A 19886-nucleotide genomic window follows, 5' to 3' on the forward strand; every position below is an offset into this window, starting at 1 on the left:
ACATAATGTCTATTTCACTGTAATATTAAGTACCGCATCAGATTGGTTGCTGTAATCCCCCATGGCAAGTTAAATCAAACAGTGTGATACAAAGAATCCCTAAACTGCAGCCTACAGAACAGTAGAAGAACACTAGAGCCAAGCGAGATTTAACAAAAACACTAATTACTGGTTAGATTATGGATTTACCACCAGTGGTTGATGAGCAGTAAAGGAGGGTTGTACTTTTGCAGGAGCAAATAAGAGATGAAACCATGATTCCGGCACAGCCACAGTCCTAACAACCCCCCACATCCTGACTAAGCAATTCCTCCTCCCATTTTTACCTGCGCAGATGCTTTTTCTTCCTGCACACCCCACCTGCAAAGGTGGACTTTAATCTTACAATGGTTTTCTACTATTTATGTCCCCATGCTCCATCACTCTTTAACGGTGAAAGATTACGAGTAGACTAATGTGCAAACACATCTGACTCCAAACACACTGTTGTAAGCATTCTTCCAAGCTGACAAGAAAACATGCCTACTTTAAATGAAAATCAATCTCTGTGAAATCTGTTAGCTCCAGCTCATTTGGACTGGCAGTACTATAAGAGCTCACAAAGAGGTGTGCTGAAGTGGTAATATCAGAGAACTATGCGTTCAGCTTTGAAAGATGCCAGATGCACCAGGACTGCAAGTGCATCTGAGGGAACCCAAACAAATGACAGAGGCAGGCACAGGTTAATCATGCCTCTGACAAACTCATTGGTAGGTTATCTTGCCTTTTGGGCTGAGGGGCTTGAGAACAAGGTCTGTCAAGGAGATGTTTTCAAAGGTGCATGATTAATCTATCCTGGGCCACCTTCTGTCCTGACTTCAGCATTCTGTACAGTTCAGTTATCACACCCTTATAGACCCATTTTGTCTTTTGATCTGTTTATATCTACACCACTGTAAAACAGGAAGCTGCACAATCAAGGAGATATTCCAACACAAGAATATCACAGGACTCCTAAAGGTGCTCACACAGCCTGACTCCAGTCACAAGCTTCATGTGAATTGTGAGGCTCAGGAGTTCCTCCATGTTCCTGGGTCTCTGGACTGTAGGACAGTTAATCAACAGCTGTGGAACAACAGGCAGGAATTAGAGCAACTTCCAGGGAAATAATTTTGCCTCATTAGAGTTCATAAACCAGCTGGCACAACAGAATCTTCAGTTGCCTTCAGAACTGGACCCACTACATGGCTATTTAAAGCCTATTATCCTGGGAAATGTAACATGAGAAGCAGTACCACCTTGTAATGCTTGTAATGCTGTAAAATGCTTTTATCTCTACAAGTTACTTACTTGATTAAAGTGCTGAAGTTTATCAATTAAATTGCTGATGAGTGGGTCCAACCCTCTGACTTTCAGTTCTGGATTATTAATTTGTGCCTTCAGTCCACTGGAAACAACTCTGCTGGTGTAACTGAAAAAGAGAGAAAAAAAAAGAAAACATCAGTGACTGGCACCATATCCATTGGAATCAAAAATCATATTAAAGGGGACTTATAAAAAGCAAATTTTTTGTAAATGGGAATAGAAATTTGTAATAAATATTTATGCTTCTAAATACACCAAATGAGAATAAAATCAGTTTATTGCAGTATCATTCATCACTTCAAATTATTCAAGTCATGAACTGACAATTTCATAAACCACACAGAGGTTCCTTTCATTTGTATTTTAATATTTGAACCTTTCTAACTGACATTCTCAAGTTCTTCCATACAGCAGTCAAAGCTGGTAGTTTCCAAAAAATCATTCTTTCATAATTACAGAAACCCAGGGAATTTAAGACCAAAAGTATCATGAGATTGAAGTAAAATCTAATGAGATGGCAGTCTGATTTTGAAAAGATTCTTAATCAAAGTGTGAGATTAGACTTCTCTTGCTAGACTAGCAGTTTATAGCCAAACTGTCTAGAGACACTGTAAAGCAGGACCTGCTGTTCTACCAACGCTCCTCACCATGCCCTGTCTGCATTACAAACTCACTAGTCAGGGTGAAGAATTGTCTCTAACCAAGTCTTGCTTTATTTGAGGAATAGCAGCTGTTCTCACACGGCAAGGACCTGTTTCTTAGCAGCAACCTTCTCTCACCACCTATTGACTAAACAGTTTCTGCCAGGCTTTTCTGGAATGGACCATAGTGTATTCTTAAAATCTCAATGGTTTGGGGCTCCACCCATGTACTCTGTTTAGGAAAATTCCAGGACTGTGCCCATTTGGTCTCTAATTCTGAACGTGTCTTTACCACAGCTGGGGAGGTGAAGTCATCAGCACACGTATGCTGAATCCAGTGCTTCCTGGAAGTATTCAAACTACCACGGAGTGGCTCCAGAGTTGATCTGTTCATGCACGATTTAAGTTCAATCCATCCGCAAACCACTGCAAATCCCAGAGAGACACAGAGCAACCGTGTTTGGTCAGTCATGCTTTTGAGGGTTGTACGTAACCACTCTCATTAGTTCGGCGCTCATTTGTCACAAAGTGGATCACAGATGTTTGCACGACCAGGTATGAACTGGACAAGAGAAACCAAACTCACTCAGACTCACAGACATGCCTGGGAGGATCTCATTAAGATGCCACTTCAAAGTAGAAAAAAGCAGCCAAATTCTATTGTAGAAAGACAATAGAATGTGGTGGGGGGAGACCTAGATCTCCAAATATATTTGTCCTACCTTAATTTAATTTAGGATGAACAACAAATTTTATGCAAACTACTGGCAAAACATACTGTATTATACTGCTGTAAAACATGTGGCTTAAAAAGAGGAAGATCCAAGAACAGTCTACCTTTTCAGTAAACCAAATAAATTTCATTTCTCAGGAAAAAAAGAAAAATAAATAGTTTAGAACAATAAATTGAGAAAAATCATATTTTTCACTATAGCCAGATAGTATTTAGAGAGCAAACATTAAGGAAAATCTTTTTCAGGGAGTTTGTATTTAAGCCTTTGAAGATAACATTCTAATTTTTCTTGATGTGTAACTCATAGAAGTATAAACTAATCTGGAAGTATAAACTTTCACGATGCAATGGCATGTGCAAAATGATGGTCAGGTTCTGATCTTACAAGCAGACTCAGACAGCTGGACCAATGTCTTCAGGAAGAACCCAGATAAAGTATTATTTTGAAGTCAAGACTGGTATAGATCATATCAATCCACAGAAATTCATTTGGACAATAGAGGAACACTGCTGCACCTTACCTGCCTTTAGTTTTACCTTTATTCACAAATCATACTATCTGCTGAAGGCTTGTCATTGTTCACCATGTGAAAACACATGGTTACCCACTGTAGATGTACAGGGACGCTTGACACAGTTTTTTGAGATCATCTAGTTCTAATACAGGGGAAATTTAATTTAAGGGGTCAGCTCCACCAGTCTGTTCAGTGATTCTCTGTGTGCGTTCTTTGTCTGCTCAGAAACTCATCAACAGCAGCAAAAAGCAAGGGTTTTCCTTTTCATTGCTCTTGACTGCTCTCCATTCAACCCCTGGTTAGAGCTATCGGAATTTCTCTGGAGACTTATGTCATTATAATCCAGGATAAAGAATGCAAAATCACATCCCCTCTGGGCTGGTTGGGCTGGGGGTTTTTTTGGCAAATGATACTGTTTTTTCTGGTGAATCACAAGCCTCCATTAAATGCCTCTAAGTGGTATGACAAACCTACAGCACTGCACGGGGTTTGCATAAACATGACCAATTCGGGGATATCAGCAGCAGCAGCATTAATGCCAGAGTCCTCAAAGGGACCCAAAATGTGCAAAGTCAGTCTCAGTCAACTCACATATATAGTGCTGTTGCTAATACATACCCTCTTTCACATACATCGTTATCGGGAAAATAGGACCATTTGGTATAAATGAGTTCACAGTCCACCAAGACAAAGGGGATACTCATATCGTTAAAGTTCCATATGTGTTTAAGGGCTCTTTAAAACTCTGGAGATATGCATATATTATGCACAGATATTTCTGTTGCCCAGGTTGCTTGTAATTAGACTCATAATGTGGAGTACCTAAATTTCAGATGTCAGAGAAAGCATGCATGAGTTGTGTGAATCCTGCATCTTTTCCTTATGTCCTTGGTCTAGCATAGCTTCAGTATGTCCTTGGTCTAGCATAGCTTCAGTATGGCAGTCACTAACAACTACACCTAACTGCTAATGTGAGGCTCCAGCACATAAGAGTTGGACCAGCTATGGTCTGGAATGTGACATGCATGACTGGCAATGCCCAAAAAACCAACTACAGACTTTTGGCAGTGGTGAAATTCATGTGATCTGCGAAACAAACGGTGTAAAAAGCTGATGTAGGGAGAGGCAAAAGACTTAATTGCACAGCACAACAAAACCACCTGTTGGGTTTCCCCACAAGAACCTGTAAGCTCTGCTTGTCCTGTATGTTCTTAATGAGAGATCACTTCTATAACAAACCCAAGTCCAGACAGACTCAGATGAACTAAAAAATGGTGAGTTCAGAGGTGGGCTACATCTCTTGAGAAGGAGACAGAGCAGAGAACTGAAGGAGAATTGCACAGCCAGCGAGAAGGGAGAAATTCCTCCAGTCGATCACAGCCAAGAACCAAAGATGGTACTGGAAAAAGACATTATGTCCATATGACTCAAACTACTACCCTGTAAACTGTGAATCCTTCTACTAGCTCTGTATCATGCTAAAATACTTCGAAATAAACACTATACATTTCCTGAGAGATAATCCAATTACTTCACTTCTTTGCACTATCTGAAACATTTTTTTTGTTGACATCAGATCCTGAATTACTGGAAATGTACATTAAGTAAGATCAGAAATTGGCTTGCTTTATTTAATAACCTGCAATTTAGCTGAAATATTGTTGTACAGAATTGTTAACTCTGGTTACAGTTCTAGTACTTTATTCATGCTAAACCCAGAAATGTCAGCAGGAATGGCCAGAAAAGTTGTATTAAAATATTGTCACTGGAGGAATCCTGAAAGAAACTGTTCCACTGGAGCCCAAGGAACAGCACATGCAGACAGAATTTTCATCCAGACCTCATGCCTCATGCCAATGTTATTCCACTGATTGTTTGGGCAAAGCTATGATACTTTAAAAAACAAATAAAACCAACATAAACCACAACCCCCCAAACGCCAGCTTTACAGTATTTCAGAAGAACAGTATCAATTATTTTAGATCTTAGCTAACACAGCCCATCGAAAGTTTAAAAAAAGGTAAAAAGTGAAATGCTGTTTACACATGGGATTGCATTTCAACTGAAGGCACGCATTTTTATTTTCTATATAAATATAGACAAATTAAGATATTTGAGTCTAAACACTTATTTTAAAATAAATCCAAATGCTATTCTGAAATGTGTTCTTTTTAGCTCGTAATATGAAAAGGGATCAAGGTACAGGATTCCCTCAAAGGCAAATATGCCTTTTTAGATAGTTCAATACTTTAAAAAGAACATATAATATAGAAATAACTTCAAATTCCAGGCAAACGACTGCAGGAGCTGCATTAGGGATAGACCTAACTAGCAGTGATAGATAGCCACAAAAGCCCAAGAAACAGGGTGCTGTTTTCACACCACTTCCTTCCCTCCTCCCTGCAGGAGGCCGTACCAGTCAGGATACAAGTGGCAGACAAAGCTCTTGCAGGCAGCTTTTCCAAGTATCATTGATCAAGCTCCAGCTGGGAGACTATTTCCATTACTCCGTACTCCTCGGGGTGCTATTACCCTGAGTTGTGCCACTAGCAGCCACTAAGCACCCCGGTGCTTTGATCCAGTAGCTAATGGCCTGTCCTTTTCCTGGGTGAAGTCAGCTCCAGCACGCGGACTCACCAGAGGGGTTACACAGCAAGTCACCGCACCGCACTCCATGTGCTCTGTAACATGCACTGAGCATTTCAGAATTATCTATATTGGAAATTTAGGATACTTGGAACCTGAACTTCGTCTGAATGCAATTCTCTTAATTTTAGTTCTCTCTTCTCCAGTTGGGTATTTGGCCCAACATAGCTGCTTAAGAGGCATCAAAATTCTTATTTAATTGTGGGAGAAATTGGACATCTAACATCACAAGGCAAATCTGAGCCTCACACTGAGTTCAGAGGAATCCATGAACTGCCATAAACATCTCTGTGGGACAGAAATTGTTTTTGATGAAGTAATTTGTCATACAACCTTGAGAGTTGCCATATATATAAAATAAGAGTAAAATACATTTGCTACAAAATTGAAGATGTATTTGCTGAGATTTTTCTAATTTGTTAACCACTTTTTAAAAATATAATTACACACTGCACATCATGAAGGCAGCAATTTTGAACTAGAAATACTTTTCATAATCTGCCATGCATTCATGCATTTTTTTCATCATTTTTGTTGGAATTGGTTGAATAATTCTGCTATAATCAAGAAGAGCTAAACCAGCAACACCTTTCTAAGACATGCTGGCAAACTCAAACTCTTTGTGACTGAGACTGTACTGTTTCTAAAAGTCATATTAAACCATTTATATGGACATTATAAAAATTTAACTGTCCTATTTTCTGTACGAATGTAGAAACTATTCTGTAAAAACCCAATTCCTCTCCCCCTAACAGAAAATCACATTAAAAAACTGCAGACTGGACCACCTATTAAAAAAAAAAAAAAGTCTTCTCAGCATTCTAAAAATCAACAGCTGTCCAGCAGCCTGCTATAGCCAGAGAAATCTAAAGAAGGCAAGTCACTAATTTTATAACCAACAAAATCATAAAACCATCAAGACAAAGCTAGTCTTTGCAACAACCATTTCACATCCAGCTCTGCTGTTTTCCATCTTTGCGCATAACTTCTTAAACAGGAAACAATCCTAGAGACATATGTTGCCTGTAAAACCACCCAGAAGTAGATAGCACTATGCAAATAATAACAACAATGAATTAAAATTACATCTTTTTAGGCCCATATGTTTGAAAGTCAGTCATTGACCACAGGCTCTCATTTCCTAAAAAAAATTCTGAAGTAGCCTGTTTATGTCAGCAATATACTCAACACACTGTCAGAGCAGACACCACCCACCACCACTAAATGACTCAGAGGTTAAAGGGTTAGAGGGGGAGAAGGAAGGGGAGAGCTCTGAATGTGTCATTTAGTAAGAAGCAATGAGAAATACGGATAAGCTATTTAACTGGCCTTGAGGTCCACTGAACAATTAATTCAGTTACATTAGGCATGGTTCAGCAGATGGAGTGTTTTGTCTTATATTTATTCATAATTTGACCCTTGGGCTGGAATGGTTTGCCTGAAACTCAGTTATGTGAATCCACTGCTGATCTACAATGGCCTGTTGTGTCTCCAAATTAATAATTTTTGGACATTTCCCTTGTAGTTTTTAGATGCAGCCCTTGGCACATGCGACACTCTGACCTACAGGGCTCTGCAAGGAGTGATTTTCTTCCAGTTCAGGGAACACAGAAGTGTGCACCAACCAGTAACAACAATGACAAAAAACCTGTATGGTTGCAGGATTTGAAATAATTCATCCAGATTATCAGCTTTAATCTGATTAACCCTTCTGTCCACTTCTTTGCAAAATGGAAAAAACAAGCAGAATATATGGCAATTGTATATCCCTTGCCCGGTTATCATACTTGCTTGTGGCTCAGTAAGTAACTTGAAGGAAGCAAAGAAAACGCCATTTTCCTGAAGTGGTGTTGATGCTGGAATATTTCATGACTCTAGCATTTATTCAGTTGGCCTGACCCATTAGGGCATTCTGCAGTTAGGTCCACTAACTTAAATGGATATATTCCTTGTTTATAGGAAAGGTTTCAGTCAGGCCTCCACTCGTAGCAGCTGAATTTCACCGCGCAGCTGACAAAGGTGTCCTCTAACAAGTAACATCCTGCAAGTGACAGTGGGCAAGTGCACACACTGGGAAATCTTGAAAGATCCAGATGTTTTCTAGCCCTTGCGTGCACAACTGCAGGCTTTTGTGCAATTGCCAAAAGTGACATTTTATGACTTCTTGGGTAACCTGCAAACCAGCAGGGCATTCTGTTTGCTTTTAAGGGAAAAACATGTAAATTTTGCCAGTGTACAGCAGGAGCAATTCTACTTAAGTTAGGGGAGTCATACTAGGGTAAAATCTAGATATATCACATGAAAATCAGACCCTTTGTGCCCAAAGAAAATTTTCATGTGTTCTAAATGATCAGCTGAGCACAACTGGAGCAGTATTCTCCAAGAGAAAGATTTATCTGTTTAAAAATACCTATGTAAAGAGTTCATTTTCAAATGATTAAGTAACTGCCAACAGACTACAAGAAAGCTCAAGTCTAGCACATAATGAATTTAGCTGCCCTGAAGATTTTGTGAAGCAGAACTGACGCGATGTGAATACCGTCTCTGCCAGAACTATTCTAACAGGCTTCAGTGGAAGTTTCACAAATAATCTTGTTTATTAGTAATTATTGGAAATGATGAGACAAATACAGTGTGCTAAAGGGATAATTAAAAAAAAAATTGCAAAGCCAAATAGCATTTATAATGGTCTTTCTCCACTTCTATAGGCCTAAAAAAGGACCTCCTGCAGTCTAGATTACAAAGACAATTTTGAGACTGCAGGTACAAAAACAAGCTACCAGAAGGCTTCAAGTGACTGGATGATGCCACCCCATGAACACACTGAAAATCACAATGAAAAGCAGCTCCGTGAAGGAGTGTACATGTAAGAGATCTTGTCATCAAAAAAATATGCGTTCATCAGGTTTTCCAGAATCACGCTGAAAAGGTACTGACTTGAGCGTCAAAGAATACTTGTAAAATGCTTGAAAAGTGTTGTAAAAAAAGTTATTCCAGACTGTAGGTGAAACAGCCTACATTCTTTTCCTAGCTACATGAAAAGTTAAAACAACCTTCAAGGCACACTGAAAGCACCAAAGAAATTTGTAGAAGTTAATTGGACAGTCTTTATTATGTTGAGGGAAGGAAAGTACTTGCCTGGAATAATATCAGATAGCAAAGCTCTTCAGTTTAAAGTGGAATAAACTCTACAGGACACACAAATGATACCTCTATACTCAAAGTGAATATAACGAGCAGTGAAAATGATACAAACCCAAAGCTGATAACCTAACTAGGAACTGGCAGCATAAAAACCATTCCCCATTAAACTGAGAAACAGAACAGAAAACAGAACAATAAACAAACAATATATACTTATCAAAGTAACATCTGGGGCCATTCCTAGGGGAAAAAGTAAAGCTAATCTGAAACACCTTGTTCTCAGTAACTCCTAGACTGGGGGAAAGTGTTCTTCAAGTACAAACAGAACAGAGCTGAGCTAAATCCAGATGGAGAATCTGATTCTGCACCTCTCGGAGACTGGCAGCTTGCACCCTGTTCTAGGGACTGTGGAAAACAAATAGAAACATGCAACTAACTTTTTAACCTGCCAGATGGAGTACAATAGTGGAAACCAGGACTGACTCAGCAGAAAAGAAAATACAGTCTCAAGAGAGAAGATTTCAACTCTTAGAAGAAAAAATAAGAGCAGACTAGCAGTAAACTTCACAGCAGTGGAGAGAGAATGACTATCAAACAAGGGTTCACAATATTTGGTTGATAGGATTTTTGGCAGGCCGATGCGGCAAGGATCCAGTTCCCTTTCTGGAAACCCTGGTTGCTGATACTTAAAAATTAGGCTTGACAGATGACCGTGGGTATACAAAAGGATATTCTACGATCCCAGGATAGAAATTTTTATGAAGCAAAATGGAGAATGTCCTAATTTGCACAGTATGAGATGTATGTCACAGGGAGAAGACCTGTGTGGCTCATTAAAAGCAAAGCAAAACATAACAAAATTACTTTCATGCTAAGAGGTCAAAATTGCAGCTTTCCTCAGAAGTCAGTTTCTCCAAATACACTTAGATACGCATGGGAGATTAATGAACAGCTGACAATAATGAATACATGAACTGCAGCTCTGTATGAGCTCAACTCAGGGACTGAACTCTGCCCTCAAACAGTCTTGGCTTAAGCCCTCTGGCTTTGGGACCCCGTCATTCTCACTGCAGCCTACAGCTCCAACTGAGACAGCCCTGTATGTGTTCCTTCCAGAATCAAAACTACTCTTGGGCCTAATAGTGCAGCATGACTGTTGTTGAATATCACTGCTCCTGCAGCAACTGCAAGTTTCTTGTCTCCATTTTCACTGCTTTCCACAACTGCGATCCCTATGCTTATCTCCACGTGCCTTTATCTACCCTGTTGATTATGTTAACGTGAACCCAGCTTTGCTTACTTTATTCTAAACCCTATTCTTCTCTCCCTTGCCAGTTTGAAGTATCTTCTCAGGCTGCTCTTGAAGGTGACTCACTACCTACCTTCACTGATCCCTCAATGCCTATGTGTATTGCAATGTTGACAAAGTCATCAACTACTGCCAAAGCTGGTGCTCTGTAATGGAAAGATGCACTTAGCTGGTACTTACGGGACACGGGGAGTAGATAAGATACAGCACTCCTTCCCCTCTCATGTGAAGAAGGCATTTGGGTAGTCCAGCTGACTCTCTCCTCCATGCTCAAGTATAAGGCAGCTGAGATTTGCACTTTCTGAACCCCCGGCACTGCCCCTGGCTATTATGGCTCCTTAGGGATGTCTGTGACCATTATGTATTCTAAACATGCACTAACGCACACACATTCGATTTTGTTCCCTTGTACAGTTTTTCCAATATATTTGTGCAGAGCACAATTCTTATCTGCTCCAGTGCCTTCACTTCTGCTCAGGTCTTAATATCTTATAGCAGGTGTTTGGTCCTTTAGCCACAGATGGAAGAGTTATTGACCCTTTCTGGGCTGCAGGAGTGCGAGGTACACAGTTCCAATCTATTCCTATCTCCAGGTTAATAACTTTATCAGTAAGATGGTGATGCTAAATTTTATATAAGTAAAAAGTAAATAGGAGGCCTTAATGCTATACAGAAAAACATCAGACACTAAGACTTCCAAATCTCCTGACTGAGAGTTCTTAAACTCCTTCCCTTTTGCTTAATCTTTTCCACCAGCAAGACAGCCAAATTCATCATTCCAAAGCACCAACGTTTTATTCCTTATAGAGGAAGCAGTATTTTATTGCAGAAGCTATGAGCTACCTGTTCGGTTCACCAGCAGATTTATAGATTTCATCCAACTCCTTCCTTCTGCAACTGCGTAATTAGCATAGATCAGGACAATCAACATTTATTGTTCCCCTAACAGAAAACACCAACAGCCAAAATGCACTCAGCATATTCTGCTGCCACTGGCTGATAGCTACGGGCACTGGATCAGGCTTAGCTTAATTACCATTATCCTGTAGGCACCCTTATTGCTAGAATTCCTCGCAGATACACCAAAGCCTCTGACATACTAGTACCACAGGGATCTGTTTTGAACATGGCCTTTTCCAGTGACAGCTTCATGGTTTGGAATCAGTTTAGGCAGGTAGCAGTTTTAATTTGTTGCTAGCTTATATCTGTTTGATGCAGTAGTTCAGTATCTAGCAAAACCCCCTCATTTATATCACTCTTGAAAACGCTGCAGAAAATGCTATTATTATTATTATTATTATGCAAGTATGGTCTAGTTCTGGAAATTAAAATGTCTTAGCACTTGTCCAAGAGAAGTGTTTACCCAGGTCAAGGCTGAAGAGCTTGTGGAAAACTGAGCAGCCTCAATTCATGTTTTTGTCATTAAATACAAAGCATTGTTTTCCTTGCTTGAGTGTCTGGTACTTCTCACAAAAATAACTGCACTAGAAGAGAGGTCAACCGTAGAAAGATTTTCCTGTCATCACAAATTTGAAAAAGATAATATTTATATAAAAATCAATTTACTTGACCTATACTGTTCAATTCTTCTGCTAATACTGTTGAAGATTTATGTCTGGTTAAAACTGTTCCCTTCCACAATTTAGCTTCTCTCCCACTTGATTTTACAGTAAGGTCACAATCCTGAGTTCATGATTTCGTACTTTGTTGCCACAGACACAAACAGCAACACAAATTCAACACAAGTTCACTGCAGGATTAACTATATCAAGGACCAATTTGTTAGGAGAAAGAACATTTAAACACAAATACATATGCCACAAAATACTGTGCAGAAGAAAAGCTATGAAGAAAAATAAGGACAGGGAATCCTTTTTGCCCTGCTGTAAATGTCCTCCTCTGGAAAATCCAAGTGTCAGAGGCTTCTGTCTGAAGAAACCCAGTTCAATCATGTGAAGCAGAATCTTATTTTTGATAGTCACATCTAAGGTGGATGATAGTAACTGGGAAGAGTAACCACTTCTGACATACTTGCAAGTTAGTAGCATCATTCCTCTAGAGTTTTGATTGCTGTTGCACACATTCCTTTCCCTTACACCCCCCACAAGAGCTCTAACACCTTTGTGTTAGATACAGTAAAAATATTCGCTATAAAATCCCCAAGTAAATGAACACAAAACAGATCATGAGACACTAGAAACAGGTAAACTCAAATGACATTCCCATCATGCATATATGTATAGTACACTCACAAACATGTATTTTTCACTTTTTAGCTAAAATATGTAGACATCTGCAAGCTGAAAAATAAACAGACGGAATAACGTAACATAGAAATAACCTTAACAAGGCACTATGCTAAACGCAACAGAGAAAGCAACTGAAATGTACTCAGAGAAGTAACTGAAGTTGCAGTGATTGCAGGGACTCTCACGCAGCACTCATCTACATAAAGCCCAAGTTAACCTGACTTTTTTTTGCAAGGAAGTATCATCACAAATAATCTGTTTAGTAATAAGGTGTTACTATTCTCAGTTTAGGGGATTGTGGTGGGTTGACCCTGGCTGGGGTCCAGGTGCCCACCAGAGCCGCTCTCTCACTCCCCTCCTTCACTAGACAGGGGAGAAAAAGTATAACGAAACACTTGTGGGTCGAGATAAGGACAGGGAGAGATCACTCACTAATTATCATCATGAGCAAAACAGACTGAACTTAGAGAGGGAATTCATCTAATTTATTACTAGGCAAAACAGAGTAGAGGAATGAGAAATAAAATCAACTCTTAAAACACCTCCCCCCACCGCTCCCATCTTCCCGGGCTCAACTTCACTCCCGGCTTCAACCTCCGTCCCCCCTCAGCGGCACAGGGGGACGGGGAATGGGGGTTACGGTCAGTTCAGCACACGTTGTTTCTGCTGCTTCTTCCTCCTCAGGGGGAGGACTCCTCTCATCGTTCCCCTGCTCCAGCATGGAGTCCCTCTCACAGGGTGCAGACCTTCAGGAGCAAACTGCTCCAGCGTGGGTCTCTCCCACGGGGTCACAAGTCCTGCCAGCAAACCTGCCCTGGCGTGGGCTCCCCTCTTCACGGGTCCTGCCAGGAGCCTGCTCCAGCGTGGGCTTCCCATGGGCCACAGCCTCCTTCAGGTGCCTCCACCTGCTCGGGCGTGGGGTCCTCCACGGGCTGCAGGTGGAATCTCTACACCCCCTCATCCTTCCTCCATGGGCTGCAGGGGGACAGCCTGCCTCACCATGGTCTTCACCACGGGCTGCAGGGGGATCTCTGCTCCGGCGCCTGGAGCACCTCCTCCCCCTCCATCTGCACTGACCTTGGTGTCTGCAGAGTTTCTTACATCTTCTCACTCCTCTCTCCGGCTGCAAAAGCTCTCTCTAACTGTTTTTCTTCCTTCTTAAATATGTTATCACAGAGGTGCTGATTGGCTTGGCCTTGGCCAGCAGCGGGTCCGTCTTGGAGCCGGCTGGCATTGGCTCTATCAGACACAGGGGAAGCTTCTAGCAGCTTCTCACAGAAGCCACCCCTGTAGCCTCCCCGCTACCAAAACCTTGCCATGCAAACCCAACACAGAGATGAAGTTACGGTGCCTTAAGCAGAGATCCTAAAAGGACCCTATCCCATCCAGTTCCCATTGATCATCTGGGCCTAAACAACTTAGGCTGATACTTGGAAGATGCTAATGAGCAAAGAATCAAATCCTGATCTCCCACAATCGCCCACTCACTGCTTCCTTCCTGATCCTCCCTGGTTTATAACAATAGGAATAAATAGGTGTTCTCTTCCACCCTCCTGGATAAAGGCACACTGATCCGATTGGTCTGTCACCAACTACATTCTGGAATACTTGCCCCCAGGTGCAAAGGCTCACTTGGACCTTCTTCTTGGCACCTTGGAAGGAGCAAGATGTGGTCTCCATTACTGCACTCCCAGCACAAGGCCAAGGAGACACTTGAACGTTGTCAGGACAAACCCATGAGCTCAGCTGGCATAGCTAAGGCAAGATGAATGCTCATTTGCCCACTGGAGGACTTAGCAAGCTGCCTTTTAATGAATGCTCCCCAGAGAACACAGACGAGCACTTCACTGCACAGCCTAAGCACTCCTCATAGTAAGGCAAAGAGGTCAGGAACTATCAAGCAGCATGTCATTTCTTCTGTGGATGTAAGGTGCAACACAAAGTACTTCAGAGCTTGAGTGTGGCGAGCCTCAGTTAAAAAAGGAGCTGATAGTTTCAAGTGGTTGCCATGGGCCAAGCAGACAGAGAGCTCTTTCCTCAAGGCTAACAGCCCTGACCTGTGTATTTTTTCAAGTCCTTCCCGAGATGCAGAGAGCTTTTGCTCACCACACATGCTGGAGCTGACACCTCTCAGCGTGGGAAATACATACCTGCCTGTGCTCAACCATAAGGAAAGGCCTACAAACACTAGGAAAAAAATTACAAGAGACTGACTCTGATTTCCTGCTAAAATCAGGAAAAAAAAAAAAGAAAAGAAAAAAGATAGGAAGTCTCTTTTTTTTCTTTCCTTTTAAGATGTGTACAATGTTAAAGAACACAGAGAACCAAAGTCATTTTGAACACAGAAGACAAAAGGAATGAGAGAATAAGCAGGCAGTTTGTTGTGGCACAGCTATCAGCTACAAAGCACCACTTGTTATCTATGTGCTAAAAATATTATGATGATTAATGGCAAGGACGAAGGAAAAAACAAATAATAGATGGAAGAATAAATGATGTAATGATGTTTAAAAAAAAAAAAAAGCATGTGACATTTCAACATTTACAATAGGATCTGAATAGACTTCAGTTGTCTATAGCATCATTCATCTTTGAGGTATCCCGAAGAACTTTACAAAAGGGGCGGGTTGGGCTGGTACTGCTGTAACTCTGATGGCAAATGCAACAGGCATTAGTCACAAAAAACAACCTGCAAACAAATACTAGAGCTGGTTTTCAGTATGTCAAAAAACTTTGCAAGTCTATAGAGCTAACGCTGTTGGATACTTAAGTTATCTTTTGAATAAGATGGCAAGGACAGCACAAGGACACTGGTGATGGACAATTGCTCATTCTGAGGTCATGGGCTTAAATTCTTCAACATCTGAGTGTCCGCAGTGCCTGCTGGTTATTCAGCAGCCCATTGCAAATGTTTCCTTGTGGACAGTTGCAAGCAACGTCAGAGAGCACGCTCTTCCTTGGGAAATGTCAGGCAGGATGACTGTCGGTAGGGTTGGCACCTTTTAGCAGGGAGAAAGAGAATTTCTGTCCCCTTCAGGGCACTGAGTTTCTTTAATCATGGCATAGGCTTAAAGGGACAGGGCGGAGCAGAAGGTGGTGATGGAGATGGTACTGGGTTGCCATGGCGCCAGTGGGTCTGATGTGTGGGAAGGTGTCCCATGTGAGCACTACCTCTGGCTCTCGGGCAAGGTGCCACCAGCCCAGCCCTTAGCTCCTGCAGAGGGAGATGGAGCAGCAGGATGTGACAGCAGGGACAGTCAGCTCTGACACTTCCTTTTCTGATCAGCTGGCAGAGACAGACTTGTATTATGATTCTTCACAATGAATACCGTGAAGGTAAAGGACATGCAGAGTCCCACACTGTTCCCTGAAGAGGCACAGACCCAGGGTTCTTTCCTGTAACAAGTCAAAAACAATCTTACCACTCCTGGTCACGTTTGCAGCAGCCCAGCTCAGGCAGAGGGATATACACCTTTCCCTGAGCTCGCTCTTAGGACTGTTGCAGCTTTCAAGGTCAATCACAGCATCAGGAACCAAAAGGCAGCCAAGTAGGGCACAGGAGCCATAGGCTTTCAGCAGCAAGCAGGTGGCTGCATTCCTCACCTCTGCAGCAGTGCCCAGGGCCGTACAACTCTGCAGGTCACCCCACAGCAGCTGGGGAGTGGATACTGCTGGGCAGGCTGGCCTGAGAGGTTGCTGCTGCTGCTTGCTGAGCTGCCGCCAGGTGTGTTTGTGTAGTGCGGCTGTGCATCAGTGGATGGCAGGCCCAGATCAGCCACCCCTACCATGCAAAGCCTGCAGCCTAACCGTGGAGGGACCATGTCCCTTTCCCACCCTCTGCTATGCTCTTAGTTAATGAGATAAAGCTAATGTAATAGGGTCAGACTAAAACCCTTTCAAGCTTTTTCATAGACTGCAAGAAGCTTTGGATTACACACAGACAATTTAAGGCAGCTGGAAAACTTAACGGCGAGGAACACTATACCCACAGTCAATATTCAGATCTGAGGAATATATGGTTGGAAAAAAATCTGTGAACATTATCCTGCACAAGGCCTTGATGTGACAGTGAACAAAAAAAATACTCTGTTTAGATAGCAGCTGAAGAGTCTTACACGTTTGTCATCATTAATTGAAAGGTTTTTCCCAGTTAAAGACTGTCTTAAAATCTGAACAAGAAATGATGTCTGAATCTGTTCTGCAGTGATTTGCAGAGGAGAGAGAAATTACTTTATGCACAAATCCACCGGCTTTGAAAGTTATGCTGGGAAAAGGCAAGAGGAGCAAGAGAAGGATGAAGCATTGACTGTCATTTCCTACAACTGCACAGAAAATCTTTTACCAAAGCAACTGGGTAGGAAAGGTATAAACCAAGTTCTGTTGTTTTACTAACTTTAAGTGTTTCCTATCAGGAATTGCAAAATATTTTCTGCAGACATTTATTAAACACTTCAATCCTCTACTTTGAGATTGCATTTTAAAGAACAATTAATGAGAGAAGGTTTTTAAATGAGATTAAAATTAATCAAAAAAGGTGTGCAGGAGGGGGAAGGAGTAGTTTATTGCTTGCATTTTAGATGAATCACCTCTTTTTACCATAGTAAAAATTAACTGAAAAAAATTAGAGATCACTTTGGCCAAAAGTAAGTTATTTGCCCTGATTTTTTGTTTTAGTGTCTAAATTAAAAAAGTCCATGAATTCCTGAGGTGTACAAGATATTTCAACGTGTCTGTGTAGTTTTACATACACTTACAAGCTCCTGTTTGGATCTTGCCTTGGCATGAGAGTAATTATTATCAAAAATTAATAGGCTCCATGTAGACAGTTATGCTCAGCAATAATGATCTCTAATCTATTTCTCAAAAGCATCTCAAACTCTAATGACAGCTCTCCCTCTGGCAAATGGTGCAAACACATCAAATTGCTTGGGGAAAAAACATTTAATCAATGTTTTATTAGTTTTCATCTTCAATAGAGCAATATATGATCCACATGAAAAGGTAAGACATAAAACTATTAGAAATTATTGGATGATTAGCTTAGCCCAGTCCAGATTTGTTAGGCAATCAAAGCCTGTGCCTTAATGCCAGTGCTATAGAAGGGCCAAGTCTGGAACTTGTAGAAACAGAACCAAGAGTCACTTGTGAGAGACACAACAGGGTGGTCACACCATCAGGATGTAGACGTCTATCCTACTTACAAAGCATGCACCAAAAGAAATGCCAAACTCTGAGCTAGAGCTATGAACAGAGTAGACTGCATTTCTTTCCCCATGTGCAACCGTGTCTTCAGCCACCTCATTGCCAGAGACTTGTTGCCCAAAAGTCGCCTGCTTCTGCAGTGAGGCAGGTTTCCACATTAGTGGACTGAACTCCAGACTGGAAACCTTAGACCTCAGTCATGAAAACAACTGTGCTCGGATCTGCACAAATCAGAGGGGACTACTCATGGCTTTAAAGCTGGACACACATACTGTTTGCAGGAGTAGGGCCTTTGTTAGTAAGCAGTTAGAGATACCCATAAAATCCATTAGTACGGTCATCAAGTAAAAGCTATTGATGGAGATATCATACTCAGAAGCTGTAAGACGATGTTATAATGCAGGCTCATGACTCACATTGCAGGTTAATGAGAAGCCAAGCAGAGAGGTCTGTACCAGGTTTCTGAGAGGTATCATTCTCACTGTTACCATACAACAGCCTGGGAGGATGGCCACACCGAGACAGACTGCTCTCAGCTGCCTCCTATCAGCAGCAGTTCAGAGTCCCCGCTGAATGCTCCAACCAAAAGCCCTAGCAGGTACCACAACACATCCCTCCAATGACCAGTTCAGCCCTGGGCACAAGAGGTGCATGAAGAGGTGGCTGCAGGACAGCCTTGCTGAGGAGGCAGTGGGAACTTTTACAGAGGCTGGTTTATTGCTTTACTTAGCACCTGGAGGTCTTAGGAGGGCATGAGAATCACATGTCTTTTTCTCCTCTTCCCCTTCTACAAACTATATGAATCAATCAAAGGAGGAAAAAGACTAGAAACACCTAGTTTAAGAAAACAACTGAAAGCCACCCTGTAAGTCCTGCTTACTTCACCTGTCCCACATAAAGCTGCCCAACTCATATACCCTTACAATTTGATTGTAAACTCGGGCAGAGCAAAGTGGCTGGAGCCTGTGATAAGCCTGACACAGCCGATACCGGCCGGAGCAAGAGATGCCCTGCAGCCCACTGCAATGTCAGCCCCACTTTGCTCTGTTTCAGGGTGCCCCAGGTTTATGGGGCTGTTCGACAACTGCTTATCACTATGGAAAAAAGCTTTGCAAGAAAAGGAAGTGGAATAAGCAGCTCGTAGTAGTAGTAGTTTTTCCTGCAGGAAAACAGCAGCACCTGTGACACACATGGATGGCACAACAGGGACAGCATCTTGAACACTGAGTGCTTGGTGGCTGTAAGACACAGCAAAAGGCTGAACATCAACGGCAAGGTCTGAGACCTGCCTGGAAGCTGCTCCTGGAGACCACACCAGCCTCTAGGTTTTTGAACCTGCTCCATGCAGGCTGTTTTTTTTTAATGCAAAGCAAATATCTTTTATTCATAAAACCTGTCGCCACTTGCCTCACTGAAAACCTGCTGTCTGCTTCCTTCAGACTAGAATAGTGACCACCATAGGCTGTCAGCACAATAGGTGTGGGCTCCGAAAGCTGATAGGTAAATAAAAGCTCCAAGATGTCGTGGGGCAGTGAAGCACTCCTTTCAGGGACCATTGCAGAGGCCAGACCATGCTGCATGGAGCAGGCACCAGCTTTACGTGCAGAGCTCCTGCAAGGAAGTGCAGAGACCATGCAGCCCTGCAAAGACTCTGTGGTAGCATGGATCCCCCCCGCAGGAACCTGGGCTCACATTGAAGGACCTCAGGAATAGAAATGCTATATCTTCAATAAGAAGCAGTGATTAATCACAGAACTGTATGCTTGTGGGAGTGGAAATGAAAAGCCTTTTATTGGCATCCTCATTATTTAATGATAATTAGAGCCCAGTGTACCATAAACTGCCCCCAGTTTTTATTTTTTTAAATAGGAGGCAAATTCACTGCTCCTTCTACAAATGTCTTAAAAGCTATTCAGTTAGCCCTCAAATGTAAAGAAAACTGGAAATGCAATGGCATAGTTAAATCCAAATAATACAGAATTAAACAAACTGTTACCCACTGTGTGCTTTGGAGGGGGCAGGGGGGGTGGGGGGGGGGTGGGGAAGGGAGAGCTGTTGCTTAAATTATTCTTGCAGCTTTATGTCGTTAGTCTCCAGCAGCTC

General features: G+C 41.9%; 1 protein-coding gene across 3 annotated transcripts in view; it reads right to left on the reverse strand.

Annotated features, from left to right (window-relative positions):
* LOC129209973 (glypican-5-like) overlaps positions 1-19886 on the reverse strand; it is a 385983-nt gene that overhangs the window by 154755 nt on the left and 211342 nt on the right. For all 3 annotated transcript variants that reach the window (XM_054835341.1, XM_054835339.1, XM_054835340.1), the window contains one exon: positions 1330-1450. In XM_054835341.1, coding sequence (XP_054691316.1) covers positions 1330-1450 — 121 coding nt within the window. The remainder of the gene's footprint in view (positions 1-1329; positions 1451-19886) is intronic.

Source organism: Grus americana, chromosome 9 (genome assembly GCF_028858705.1).
Source record: "Grus americana isolate bGruAme1 chromosome 9, bGruAme1.mat, whole genome shotgun sequence".
In the NCBI taxonomy this organism is placed as follows: Eukaryota; Metazoa; Chordata; class Aves; order Gruiformes; family Gruidae; genus Grus; species Grus americana.